This window comes from Neofelis nebulosa, chromosome 2 (genome assembly GCF_028018385.1).
Source record: "Neofelis nebulosa isolate mNeoNeb1 chromosome 2, mNeoNeb1.pri, whole genome shotgun sequence".
In the NCBI taxonomy this organism is placed as follows: domain Eukaryota; kingdom Metazoa; phylum Chordata; class Mammalia; order Carnivora; family Felidae; genus Neofelis; species Neofelis nebulosa.
In genome coordinates, this window is record NC_080783.1 from 55,289,192 (window position 1) to 55,303,396 (window position 14,205).

Below are 14,205 nucleotides of genomic sequence, written 5' to 3' on the forward strand. Positions count from 1 at the left end.
TTTCTTATAGATCAATGTGATTTTTGTTCTTAGCTGTCCCTGGAGCACCAGATAAACCAACAGTTAGCAGCGTGACTCGCAACTCCATGACTGTCAATTGGGAAGAGCCAGAGTATGATGGAGGCTCTCCTGTGACAGGATATTGGCTAGAAATGAAAGACACCACTTCGAAGAGATGGAAGAGAGTTAACCGAGATCCTATCAAAGCCATGACTTTGGGTGTTTCTTATAAAGTAACTGGTCTTATTGAAGGTTCTGATTATCAATTCCGTGTGTATGCAATCAATGCTGCCGGTGTGGGTCCGCCAAGTCTGCCATCAGACCCAGTCACTGCCAGAGATCCAATTGGTAAGCCTTGAAACCATTCCTCCCCCCACCCCCTCACAGTGCCATGGAAAAGGCAAGAATACTGATGTATACTGGTTCTTTCCAGCCCCTCCTGGTCCTCCACTTCCCAAAGTCACAGACTGGACTAAATCCTCTGTCGATTTGGAGTGGTCTCCTCCACTAAAAGATGGTGGGTCTAAAGTAACTGGATACATCGTTGAATATAAAGAAGAAGGAAAAGAAGAATGGGAGCAGGTACTTAACACTTGGAATTATGGAAATATAAATAAACTGAAAATGTAGCAGTTATCCTCAATTCCATTAATCCCATTGTATTTTTTATTAAGAAATCAGAGAAATAACAATTATAAAATAACATAATTACAAATAATCCAAACATCTGTTATGTCAAAAATCTGATCAAAGGTTAAGTTATATTATCATTAATTTCTCTTTTGGCTATAAGTTCTAAAAAGGTGGAAAAAATTAAGAGTACATTTTCCAATCATTTGGCATAATATTAAAACACAATTCCTGGAAAGACATTTCAGTCAGCATTTACCTATAATATCTGATCCCCAATACATAAACTAGCAACAATTTTCCCAGACTAGTTAAATATGCTGTTGGCTATGCTTTAGAAAGCCATTAAAATAAGAAGCTACAAAGAACTGAACGCTTGTGATCCTTCCCCAGGGTAAAGACAAAGAAGTGAGAGGAACAAAGCTTGTTGTGACAGGGTTAAAAGAAGGAGCTTTCTACAAATTCAGAGTTAGAGCAGTCAACATTGCCGGCATTGGAGAACCTGGAGAAGTCACAGATATCATCGAAATGAAGGACAGAATTGGTAATTATTCATACTTCTATTATTTTATCAATATTTGTGTTTTGTATTGGAAATGAAAACCACATTTGTAATTTTCAATTGTGTTCCAGTGTTGCCTGACCTTCAGCTAGATGCCAGTGTCAGAGACAGAATTGTGGTCCATGCTGGAGGGGTGATCCGGATCATTGCGTATGTGTCTGGAAAACCTCCTCCAACTGTCACCTGGAACATGAATGAAAGAGCATTACCTCAAGAAGCTACCATTGAGACCACAGCCATCAGCTCATCCATGGTCATCAAGAATTGCCAGAGGAGTCACCAAGGTGTCTATTCTCTTCTTGCCAAAAATGCAGGTGGAGAAAGAAAGAAGACCATTATCGTTGATGTATTAGGTAAATACTTTGAATTTGTCCATGCAGTTTTTAAAAATAACATCTTTACTTCAACTACAATAAGACTATGTAATAATAAAACTGTTACATACACTTTGGAAACTTAAAAAATTACCAACAATCCCATTGACCGCTATTTGCATTTTTTAAAATTACTTTTTTAACGTTTATTTATTTTTGAGAGATGGAGCGACCAAGCATGAGCGGGGGAGGGGCACAGAGAGAGAGAGAGAGAGAGAGAGAGAGTGTGTCAGAATCCGAAGCAGGCTCTGGGCTCTGAACTGTTAGCACAGAGCCCAATGCAGGGCTCAAACCCAAGAACTATGAGATCATGACCTGAGCTGAAGTCGGACGCTCACCCGACTGAGCCACCCAAGTGCCCTGACCACTATTAGCATTTAAAAAAATTTCCTCTTTGCTTTTTTATCCTATACATATTTTATATTGTTATACTTCTATAAACAGTTTTATATGTTACCTTTTTATATAACATTAAAAAGTTATGTTTTTATATTATATAAAAAACAAAGTTTTTTATAACAAAGTTTTGTGTTTTGCCTTGTTACATAACATGCCACCATAAGCATTTATGTTTTATATAGTTTTCACAAAAGAAACTTTCCTGCCAGTGTACATGAATATCTAACAAAGATTGATCAATTTCTTATCATGAGAGTGTATCCTTATTTGCTAATTATCTTAATAAAGCAAACATCTGTGAAAGGTTTCATATTCTAATTGAAAAGCATCATTTTTGGTTATCAATATTGCACTTCTAGTCACTAAATATAGAGGTGAATTCTACAAGGCTTTTTCATGCCTCTTGTTGGCTGCTTTATTGTAGTGATTTGCTCAGAAAGCAAAGTTCTCCCACTCAGATTTCTCTCTCAGCATGTCTCTAACACAACCATACCCCAAACAGTGAGTTTTTATGTGAGAATAACTGGTTCTCTGTTGAACATAATTAATGTTATGTAAACATGTTACATTTTCATTAATGATAATGGCATAAGGAAAAAGATCTCATTGACCAATAGTCCTATAAGCTTTTGGGTTAGTTTCAAGCTCCTAAACAGCTTTTACTTTAACTTGAGAAGTGGTACCTTTTCAGATTAAATTCTAACCCTCTCAAAAGTCATTCTGAGATTTGGGGACTCCTGTGCTGCTTTCTGATTTTTTAGTCATCTAGAAAAAGTTCTCTTTCCCTTTCCCCTCTGGAGAGTAAACTAGACACAAAAAGTAGTCAGCCATGCCACCCCTCACCCCTCTCCTGTCTCCTTCTGTGCATTCTCCTTCCGGCAGCTCTTCCTATCTGACTTACAAATTAAACATATATATATATATATATATATATATATATATATATATATATATTTAAATACATATTTAAATATACATATTTATATTACACACATTACTATTCCTTCAGCTCCTGCTAAAACAGTGGCAAACAGTAACTATTACCTATTTCATTTTAAAATATGGCTGAATATAGATATCATGGGGAGGAAAAAAAATCAATAGACAAAATCTCATTTTCTTCATAAGAAAATGTCTTAGTGTCTCCTTTTTAAAAACAGAGGGTGACAAATATTGAGCCCTGTAGTTCATTGGAGGTTCATTAGAAATCTCTTCCTCTTATTTCCAGATGTGCCAGGTCCTGTTGGAGAACCATTCCGGTCTGACAACCTCACCAATGACTCCTGCAAGCTGACATGGTTTTCTCCGGAAGATGATGGAGGCTGTCCAATCACCAATTACGTCATTGAAAAGCGTGAATCTGACCGCAGAGCATGGACGCCAGTGACGTATACAGTCACCCGGCAAAATGCTACCGTCCAGGGTCTCATTCAGGGCAAAGCCTACTTTTTCCGAGTTGCGGCTGAAAATAGTGTTGGCATAGGCCCATTTACAGAGACACCAACTGCACTTGTCATCAGAGATCCAATCAGTACGTACATCTTAATTTCATTCTCAATCACTTCTTCACTCATTTAATAAAAGAATGCGGTGACAAAATATGTATATAAATGCCAACCATTTTGTTCCTTTGACGAGACTCATTAGGCAAATGCTCAGTGTCTGATGTTGGTAGTATTTGAATGTGATTTTGAAAGATTGTGGGAATGTATATGATTCTTCAAATCCTTCCATGTATACTACACTAATTTTTTTTAATTTCCCCCTTAATGGCGTAAATATATTTTCCTAACTCAGAAACTACTAACTCTGGAGAACCTTCTTAAATTATTTGGCCTCAGTGAACCTCTATTTCCTCATCTATGAGAGGAAATTAGACTGTATGGTGTTCTTTTTAACTCTAATGTTAAAAATGAGAGTTTCTCATCTCAGAAGATGAGATGTCTTCTTGTTACTTATCAAAGCAGATAATTTAATATTTAAATGCAACTCTCAAAAAGTATCATCTACTATATTCTACTACATTTTAATGTGGCATTTTTTCACCATAATTCCATATTTTACTTACAGCTGTACCAGAGCGTCCTGAAGACCTGGAAGTCAAAGAAGTTACTAAAGATTCTGTTACTTTGACTTGGAATCCTCCTAAGTATGATGGTGGATCAGAAATTATTAACTATGTCCTAGAAAGCCGTCTCATTGGAACTGAGAAGTTCCACTCAGTTACAAAGGACAACTTGCTTAGCAGAAAATACACCGTTAAAGGCTTAAAAGAAGGTGATACCTATGAGTACCGTGTCAGCGCTGTCAATATTGTTGGACAAGGCAAACCATCATTTTGTACCAAGCCAATCACTTGCAAGGATGACCTGGGTATGTGTTCTAATTCAATTTATACCTTGAAAACTTGGACATTTACAGATTTACCATAAGAGATCAGTAAAACTGACTTGCATTTCTAATTAAAATTTTAGCTCCTCCGACACTTGACCTTGACTTCAGAGATAAACTCACAATTCGGGTTGGTGAAGCTTTTGCCCTCACTGGCCGTTACTCAGGCAAACCAAAGCCTAAGGTTACTTGGTTCAAAGATGAAGCTGATGTGCTAGAAGATGATCGTACTCACATAAAGACCACTCCGACAACACTTGCCCTAGAGAAGATCAAGGCCAAACGATCAGATTCTGGCAAATACTGTGTGGTTGTGGAGAACAGTACAGGTTCTAGGAAAGGTTTCTGTCAAGTCAATGTTGTTGGTAAGTATAATTTCACAAGAAGAGTAGATATTCTGTCCTTTCCAGAGCAGAAGTGGAAATAACATTTTGTGTTCTGTGTTTGTGTGTTTCTGCAGACCGTCCTGGACCACCAGTAGGACCGGTTATTTTTGATGAGGTGACCAAAGAGCACATGGTTATCTCTTGGAAGCCACCTTTAGATGACGGAGGCAGTGCAATTACCAATTATATTATTGAGAAAAAGGAAGTGGGAAAAGATATTTGGATGCCTGTTACATCTGCAAGTGCTAAAACAACATGCAAAGTTTCTAAACTTCTTGAAGGAAAAGATTATATTTTCCGGATATATGCTGAAAATCTGTATGGAATAAGTGATCCTCTGGTATCTGATTCGATGAAAGCCAAAGACCGTTTCAGTATGCATTACACTTCTTTTTGGTGATTCAATGTTTGATATTGTTAATAGGAAAAATTAAATTTCTAACACACTCTAATGTTTATTGTAGGGGTTCCTGATGCACCTGACCAGCCAATTGTTACAGAAGTTACCAAAAATTCTGCATTAGTAACCTGGAACAAGCCAAATGATGGAGGAAAGCCCATCACAAACTACATCCTGGAAAAGAGGGAAACTATGTCTAAACGATGGGCTAGAGTTACCAAAGAGCCCATCCATCCATACACTAAATTCAGGGTTCCTGATCTTCTAGAAGGGTGTCAATATGAATTCCGGGTTTCTGCAGAAAACGAAATTGGCATTGGAGAGCCAAGCCCACCATCCAAACCATTCTTTGCTAAAGATCCAATTGGTATAGTATTAAAGCATTCATTCAGTTTTCATATTATCCAACTTCGTTTTCAGCTATATTCTAACTCCTTTTTTTTTCTTTTATTATGTAGCTAAACCAAGTCCACCTATTAATCCTGAAGCAATTGATACAACATGTAATTCAGTTGACCTAACGTGGCAGCCACCACGTCATGATGGTGGGAGCAAGATTCTGGGTTACATTGTTGAGTACCAGAAAGTTGGAGATGAAGAGTGGAAGAGAGCCAACCACACTCCTGAGTCATGTCCTGAAACTAAATATAAAGTCACTGGTCTTCGGGATGGTCAAACCTATAAGTTCAGAGTATTAGCAGTCAATGAAGCTGGTGAATCAGATCCAGCTTATGTTCCCGAGCCAGTGCTAGTAAAAGACAGACTTGGTGAGTAAAATCTTCTCAGCTGTAATAGCAAAGAAGATAGGTGTCTCATTGTATATGCTTCATTGTAAAATACATCAACAAACCTTAAAGTGCTATTCATTTTATCCTAGAACCCCCTGAATTGATTCTTGATGCCAACATGGCAAGAGAACAATACATAAAGGTTGGTGATACTCTAAGACTTAGTGCTGTCATCAAAGGAGTGCCATTCCCAAAAGTAACTTGGAAAAAAGGAGACAGAGAAGCTCCAACTAAAGCAAGAATTGATGTTACTCCAGTTGGTAGCAAGCTTGAAATTCGTAATGCTGCCCATGAAGATGGTGGAATTTATTCTTTAACAGTGGAGAATCCAGCTGGTTCGAAAACTGTCTCAGTAAAAGTACTCGTATTAGGTAAGAATTTTCATGGTTATATCTTTAATGTGATAACATATTAAAAATAAATTTTAATATATTTTGAGCCTTTATCTGGATTAAGTCACTAATATAACTTCATTACTTAACACTTTCAGATAAGCCGGGGCCACCTAGAGATCTGGAAGTCAGTGAAATTAGGAAAGATTCTTGTTACCTTACTTGGAAGGAACCACTAGATGATGGTGGTTCTGTTATTACAAATTATGTGGTTGAGAGGAGAGATGTTGCCAGTGCCCAGTGGTCACCTCTTTCAACTACATCAAAGAAAAAGAGTCACTTGGCTAAACATCTTAACGAAGGCAATCAGTATCTTTTCCGAGTAGCTGCTGAGAACCAGTATGGACGTGGTCCTTTTGTAGAAACACCTAAACCCATCAAGGCTCTGGATCCTTTACGTAAGTTGCTTTCTCTGGATACAAAAGTTTTGTCTGCCTGTCTTTGAGAATATTATTCATTCATCATAACTTCTTCTTTTGAAAAGATCCCCCAGGGCCACCCAAAAACCTGCACCATGTAGATGTTGACAAGACTGAAGTCTCCCTTGTTTGGAATAAGCCAGATCGTGATGGTGGCTCTCCAATCACTGGATATTTGGTGGAATATCAAGAAGAGGGCACCGAAGACTGGATTAAGTTCAAGACTGTGAAAAACTTAGAGTGTGTTGTTACTGGACTGCAACAAGGGAAGACCTATAGATTCCGTGTAAAGGCTGAAAATATTGTGGGTCTTAGTCTCCCTGACACAACTATCCCAATAGAATGTCAAGAAAAACTAGGTAATTTTTGGACTGGCATTATTAATTTTTTAATTCATACTGTGAATATTCATATTGTGAAAATCAAAATCTAATTTTCTCATGTTTACTTTTCAGTGCCTCCATCTGTGGAGCTGGATGTGAAGTTAATTGAAGGTCTCGTGGTAAAAGCTGGAACTACAGTCAGATTCCCTGCTATTATAAGAGGTGTACCCATTCCCACTGCAAAGTGGACAACCGACGGGAGTGAGATTAAAACAGATGAACACTACACAGTTGAAACTGACAGCTTCTCGTCAGTACTTACCATTAAGAACTGCTTAAGGAGAGACACTGGGGAATATCAAATCACAGTTTCCAATGCAGCTGGCAGCAAAACAGTAGCTGCACATCTTACTGTTCTTGATGTGCCTGGTCCACCAACAGGTCCTATTAATATTCTGGATGTTACTCCTGAACATATGACTATCTCATGGCAGCCACCTAAGGATGATGGAGGAAGCCCCGTGATAAATTATATTGTTGAGAAACAAGATACAAGGAAAGACACATGGGGTGTTGTTTCATCAGGAAGCAGTAAGACAAAGCTGAAAATCCCACATCTGCAAAAGGGCTGTGAATATATTTTCCGAGTCAGAGCAGAGAATAAGATGGGTGTTGGTCCTCCCCTTGACTCCACACCTACTGTTGCTAAACATAAGTTTAGTCCTCCATCTCCTCCTGGTAAACCAGTGGTTACTGACATTACTGAAAGTGGTGCAATGGTGTCTTGGACTCTGCCAAAATCTGACGGTGGCAGTCCAATAACCGGTTACTATGTGGAACGTCGAGAAATAACTGGCAAATGGGTGAGAGTCAACAAAACACCTATAGCTGACCTGAAGTTTAGAGTGTCTGGACTCTATGAGGGAAATACCTATGAGTTTAGAGTTTTTGCTGAAAATCTTGCAGGATTAAGCAATCCATCCCCAAGTTCTGACCCAATAAAAGCTTGCCGGCCCATCAAACCACCTGGACCACCTATTAATCCTAAACTGAAAGACAAGACCAAAGAAACAGCTGAGTTGGTGTGGACAAAGCCCCTCAGTGATGGTGGTAGTCCCATTCTAGGCTATGTAGTAGAATGTCAGAAAGCTGGTACAACACAGTGGACCAGGATTAATAAAGATGAGCTCATTAGGCAATGTGCCTTTAGGGTACCTGGACTAATTGAAGGAAATGAGTACAGATTCCGTATAAAGGCAGCTAATATTGTGGGAGAGGGAGAGCCAAGAGAACTAGCAGAATCTGTGATTGCAAAAGACATCCTTAATCCTCCAGAAGTAGAACTTGATGTTACCTGTCGTGATATTATTACCGTTAGAGTGGGCCAAACTATTCGCATTCTTGCTCGAGTCAGAGGCAGACCTGATCCAGACATAACTTGGTCCAAGGAAGGCAAAGTATTGGTCCGAGAAAAGCGGGTTGACATAATTCATGATCTACCTCGTGTTGAGTTACAAATTAAAGAAGCTGTTAGAGCTGATCATGGCAAGTATATCATCTCAGCTAAGAATAGCAGTGGGCATGCCCAAGGTTCTGCCATCGTTAATGTTCTTGACAGACCTGGGCCTTGCCAGAACTTAAAGGTTAGCAATGTAAGCAAAGAGAACTGTACACTTTCTTGGGAAAACCCATTAGATAATGGTGGCTCAGAAATAACAAATTTCATAGTGGAATATCGGAAACCAAACCAGAAAGGCTGGTCAATTGTTGCTTCAGATGTCACTAAGCGATTAATTAAGGCCAACCTTTTAGCAAACAATGAATACTATTTCCGAGTTTGTGCAGAGAATAAAGTAGGTGTTGGACCAACCATTGAAACCAAAACTCCAATTCTGGCTATTAACCCTATTGATAGACCAGGTGAGCCTGAAAACCTTCACATTGCAGATAAAGGAAAGACATTTGTCTATCTCAAGTGGCGACGGCCTGATTATGATGGTGGCAGCCCGAATCTATCCTATCATGTTGAGAGGAGGCTGAAGGGCTCTGATGACTGGGAAAGAGTGCATAAAGGAAGCATTAAAGAAACCCAATACATGGTTGATAAATGTGTTGAGAACCAGATTTATGAGTTCAGGGTACAAACAAAGAATGAAGGTGGGGAAAGTGACTGGGTAAAGACAGAGGAAGTTGTTGTGAAGGAAGACTTACAGAAACCAGTGCTTGATCTGAAATTGAGTGGTGTGCTAACAGTCAAAGCAGGGGAAACCATTAGACTTGAAGCAGGTGTGAGAGGCAAACCATTCCCAGAAGTTTTATGGACCAAGGACAAAGATGCTACAGACTTAACAAGATCACCAAGGGTCACAATTGATACAAGTGCTGATTCATCCAAATTTTCTCTTTCTAAAGCAAGGCGAAGTGATGGTGGGAAATACGTAGTTACAGCAACTAACACAGCTGGCAGTTTTGTGGCCTATGCCACCGTCAATGTTTTAGATAAGCCTGGTCCTGTAAGAAATCTGAAAATTGCTGATGTGTCCAGTGATCGGTGTACTATTCACTGGGATCCACCAGAGGATGATGGTGGCTGTGAAATCCAAAATTACATTCTAGAAAAATGTGAGAGCAAGCGAATGGTTTGGTCTACCTATTCTGCTAATGTCTTAACACCCGGTATGACAGTAACACGTCTCATAGAAGGAAATGAATATATTTTCAGAGTCCGTGCAGAAAATAAAATAGGCACAGGGCCTCCAACAGAAAGTAAACCAGTCATTGCAAAAACCAAATATGATAGACCTGGTCGCCCAGACCCCCCAGAAGTCACCAAAGTAAGCAAAGAAGAGATGACTGTGGTCTGGAATCCACCTGAATACGATGGTGGAAAATCCATCACAGGATACTTTTTGGAGAAAAAGGAAAGACATTCAGCACGATGGGTCCCTGTTAACAAGAGTGCAATCCCTGAAAGACGTCTCAAAGTACAGAATCTCCTCCCAGGACATGAATACCAGTTCCGTGTCAAGGCAGAAAATGAAATTGGAATTGGAGAACCAAGCTTGCCCTCAAGGCCAGTGGTGGCAAAAGACCCCATAGGTATGATGTTCTTGCTTTTTCTGATATTACACAAATTTTTTTAATGTGAGAGGGGGTGGATGGTGGAGGAGAGAGAGAGTGTGTATGCAGGTGGGGTAGGGGCAGAGAGAGAGAGGGAGACAGAGGATCCAAAGCAGGCTCTGTGCTGACAGCAGAGAGCCCGATGTGGGGCTCAAACTCAGGAACCACAAGATCAGGACCTGAGCTGAATCAGACGCTTAATCAGCTGAGCCACCCAGGTGCCCCTATGCCAGTTCTTAATCTCAAGCACAGAGCTGTTAGATAAATAAATTAAATCCATGACATCCAAACTTCATTTTAGCCAGTATTTTTCCAAATCACCTAACATGTACAAACAATGGTAGATTCTAATTTTATGAAGGAAAAAGAGGACTCCATGTCTGAGAAATTGAGCCCTCCATCTTTGACGAACTGAGAATGGACTGTAGAAAATGACACATTAGAGCGGGATCACTCGCAGTCATTAACAATGTGTGAATTCATTGTTATGCAATTCATTTTCAGAGCCACCTGGTCCACCAACCAACCTCAAAGTGGTTGATACAACCAGAAACTCCATAACTCTTGGGTGGGGAAAGCCAGTATATGATGGTGGCGCACCGATAATTGGATATGTTGTGGAAATGAGACCAAAAAGAGTAGACATGTCACCTGACGAAGGCTGGAAAAGGTGCAATGCTGCGGCACAACTTGTTCGCAGGGAGTTCACTGTCACCAGCTTGGATGAAAACCAGGAATATGAGTTCAGGGTGTGTGCCCAAAACCAAGCTGGCATTGGGCGCCCCGCAGAACTGAAGGATGCTATTAAACCTAAAGAAATCCTGGGTGAGGCCCTATTTTATCATGTGACTCATCCTTTCTGCGCTTCTCACATAATTTCCCCACATTCTGAAAAGTCAGCTAATGGCTTTCATGTCATTTGCAGAACCTCCGGAGATTGAATTGGATGCCAGCATGAGAAAACTGGTCACAGTGAGAGCAGGGTGCCCTATTCGACTCTTTGCCATAGTGAGAGGACGACCAGCCCCTAAAGTCACTTGGCGGAGAGTGGGTATTGATAACGTGGTCAGAAAAGGACAAGTCGATCTGGTTGACACTATGGCTTTCCTTGTCATTCCCAATTCTACCCGTGATGACTCAGGAAAATATTCCTTGACGCTTGTGAACCCAGCAGGAGAAAAGGCCGTGTTTGTGAATGTCAGAGTATTAGGTGGGTTACTGATAAGCTCCTTCTTCCCCTTCAGAGTAAGTAGAAGCCTGAGGAGACACAGTGTATCTGAATTTGTGGTTTGTTACAGATACTCCTGGACCTGTGTCTGATTTAAAAGTTTCAGATGTCACGAAAACATCATGCCACATTTCCTGGGCCCCTCCTGAGAATGATGGTGGGAGCCAAGTGACACATTATATTGTGGAGAAACGTGAGGCAGATAGAAAGACATGGTCAACAGTCACCCCAGAAGTTAAGAAAACAAGCTTCCAAGTCACCAATCTTGTCCCTGGCAATGAGTACTTCTTCAGAGTAACTGCTGTCAATGAGTACGGCCCCGGTGTGCCTGCAGACGTCCCCAAACCAGTGCTAGCATCAGATCCTCTAAGTAAGTAATTTCTTTTTGCCTCCTTTTAGCTCTGGTCTCCTACTTTGGCAAGGTTGAGGTCCCAAACACTGAAAGGGCTTTCATTTGTAGAAACACAAACAGTACAAACAACTATCTAACTCATTAAAGACATTTTGAATCTGCCCCGTCTTGCAGTATTCACTTTCAACATACTGTACTATAGTTCCCGTATGCTTCAAAGCAAGTGGCATACTCAAACATGTATAGGTGGTAACACGGGGATTTGATTAGGCTACCTGGACAGTTTTTCTAAATCGCACTTCTCTTCCAGGTGAGCCTGATCCCCCAAGGAAACTAGAAGTTACTGAAATGACGAAGAACAGTGCTACATTAGCCTGGCTACCTCCCCTGCGTGATGGAGGTGCTAAAATTGATGGCTACATCATTAGTTACAGGGAAGAGGAGCAGCCTGCAGATCGCTGGACAGAGTACTCAGTGGTAAAAGATCTCAGCCTTGTTGTCACTGGCCTAAAGGAAGGAAAGAAGTATAAATTTAGAGTAGTGGCCAGAAATGCTGTTGGAGTCAGTCTGCCAAGAGAAGCTGAAGGAGTATATGAGGCCAAAGAACAGCTGTGTAAGTAGTCATTGTCTCATTTCATCATGTGACAAAAGTTGATTAGAATTTCCTTTGGACATCCAGACTTGTCCCTAATATTTTCTCGTCGATTCAATCTTACTCTTTAAAAAAAATATTAGCTGTAAAGCAGACATTAATTTGAACCCATTAATGGGTTGCAACCCACAATTTGAGAAATACTAGTGTGGTTGCCCCACCAGAGGAAATTTAACCTCCCTGCAAGGTTAATGAATTTGTATTCTACTTTTAGTGCCTCCAAAGATCCTTATGCCAGAGCAAATTACTATTAAAGCTGGGAAGAAACTCCGAGTTGAAGCCCATGTGTATGGAAAGCCTCATCCAATCTGTAAGTGGAAAAAAGGAGAAGATGAAGTCGTCACATCCAGCCACCTGGCAGTGCATAAAGCGGACAGTTCTTCCATCCTGATCATAAAAGATGTGACTAGGAAAGACAGTGGCTACTACAGCCTCACTGCAGAAAACAGTTCTGGGACAGACACTCAAAAAATCAAAGTTATCGTCATGGGTAGGTCAAGCATTAGACACATGGCTATCTGAATATGAAAATCGGCAACATTTTTTTCCTATCAAATCCCTGTTCTTATACATTTCTTTCCTCTTGGTCTGTGCAGATGCTCCGGGGCCCCCTCAGCCTCCGTTTGACATTACTGACATAGATGCTGATGCTTGCTCCCTCTCATGGCACATCCCTCTGGAGGATGGAGGCAGTAACATCACCAATTACATAGTGGAGAAATGTGATGTGAGCCGAGGTGATTGGGTGACAGCTCTAGCTTCGGTGACAAAAACTTCCTGCAGAGTTGGAAAACTGATCCCAGGCCAGGAGTATATCTTCCGGGTCCGTGCAGAAAATCGATTCGGCATTTCAGAGCCTCTGCCATCTCCAAAGATGCTGGCTAAGTTCCCATTTGGTATGTTTCTTTCAGGAAGAAAAAAATTGTTTTCTTTCTAGTCTCTTACCTAAGATAAAAACTGACATTTCCCTTGTCTTCATCTCCAGATGTTCCTAGTGAACCAAAGAATGCACGAGTCACTAAAGTCAACAAAGACTGCATATTTGTGGCATGGGACAGACCAGACAGTGATGGAGGAAGTCCCATTACTGGTTATCTGATTGAACGCAAAGAAAGAAACAGTTTGCTCTGGGTAAAAGCTAATGATACTCCTGTCCGGTCAACTGAATATCCTTGTGCTGGCCTTGTAGAAGGTCTTGAGTATTCATTCAGAATCTATGCACTAAACAAAGCTGGATCCAGTCCACCCAGCAAACCAACAGAATATGTAACTGCAAGAATGCCAATTGGTGAGTAATTTTTTGTTAGTATTATGGGAATATATTTAAACCTTGGAGTCTCTGAAGATTACTACTTCTATTCAGAAATATTCTCAACATTTCTGGGTGATAATGAGAAATACGGAAGTTTACAACTTCTGCAATTACGATACATGCTGAGAATACCTCTTTTGGTTTTAGATCCTCCTGGAAAGCCTGAAGTTATTGATGTTTCCAAGAGTACTGTGTCCCTCATCTGGGCTCGTCCAAAGCATGATGGAGGCAGCAAAATTATTGGCTATTTTGTAGAAGCTTGCAAACTGCCTGGTGATAAGTGGGTACGGTGCAATACTACACCACACCAGATTCCCCAGGAAGAGTACACAGCCACTGGCTTAGAAGAGAATGCTCAGTATCAGTTTAGAGCAATTGCCAAGACCGCAGTGAACATTAGCCAGCCCTCTGAACCTTCTGATCCAGTGACCATCCAGGCAGAAAATGGTAAGATTCTGTTCAGTATTATATATGCAA

At 40.5% G+C, this 14,205-nt stretch overlaps 1 protein-coding gene across 1 annotated transcript in view; it reads left to right on the forward strand.

The window, feature by feature from the left end:
* TTN (titin) overlaps positions 1 to 14,205 on the forward strand; it is a 276,220-nt gene that overhangs the window by 203,639 nt on the left and 58,376 nt on the right. Inside the window, exons 276-297 of the mRNA XM_058712718.1 lie at positions 34 to 348; positions 434 to 582; positions 1,024 to 1,174; positions 1,264 to 1,545; positions 3,194 to 3,496; positions 4,036 to 4,338; positions 4,440 to 4,721; positions 4,817 to 5,116; positions 5,207 to 5,509; positions 5,601 to 5,909; positions 6,020 to 6,301; positions 6,421 to 6,720; positions 6,807 to 7,100; positions 7,197 to 10,163; positions 10,689 to 11,009; positions 11,110 to 11,394; positions 11,483 to 11,782; positions 12,075 to 12,377; positions 12,631 to 12,906; positions 13,013 to 13,312; positions 13,402 to 13,704; positions 13,876 to 14,175. Coding sequence (XP_058568701.1) covers positions 34 to 348; positions 434 to 582; positions 1,024 to 1,174; positions 1,264 to 1,545; positions 3,194 to 3,496; positions 4,036 to 4,338; positions 4,440 to 4,721; positions 4,817 to 5,116; positions 5,207 to 5,509; positions 5,601 to 5,909; positions 6,020 to 6,301; positions 6,421 to 6,720; positions 6,807 to 7,100; positions 7,197 to 10,163; positions 10,689 to 11,009; positions 11,110 to 11,394; positions 11,483 to 11,782; positions 12,075 to 12,377; positions 12,631 to 12,906; positions 13,013 to 13,312; positions 13,402 to 13,704; positions 13,876 to 14,175 — 8,928 coding nt within the window. The remainder of the gene's footprint in view (positions 1 to 33; positions 349 to 433; positions 583 to 1,023; positions 1,175 to 1,263; positions 1,546 to 3,193; positions 3,497 to 4,035; positions 4,339 to 4,439; positions 4,722 to 4,816; positions 5,117 to 5,206; positions 5,510 to 5,600; positions 5,910 to 6,019; positions 6,302 to 6,420; positions 6,721 to 6,806; positions 7,101 to 7,196; positions 10,164 to 10,688; positions 11,010 to 11,109; positions 11,395 to 11,482; positions 11,783 to 12,074; positions 12,378 to 12,630; positions 12,907 to 13,012; positions 13,313 to 13,401; positions 13,705 to 13,875; positions 14,176 to 14,205) is intronic.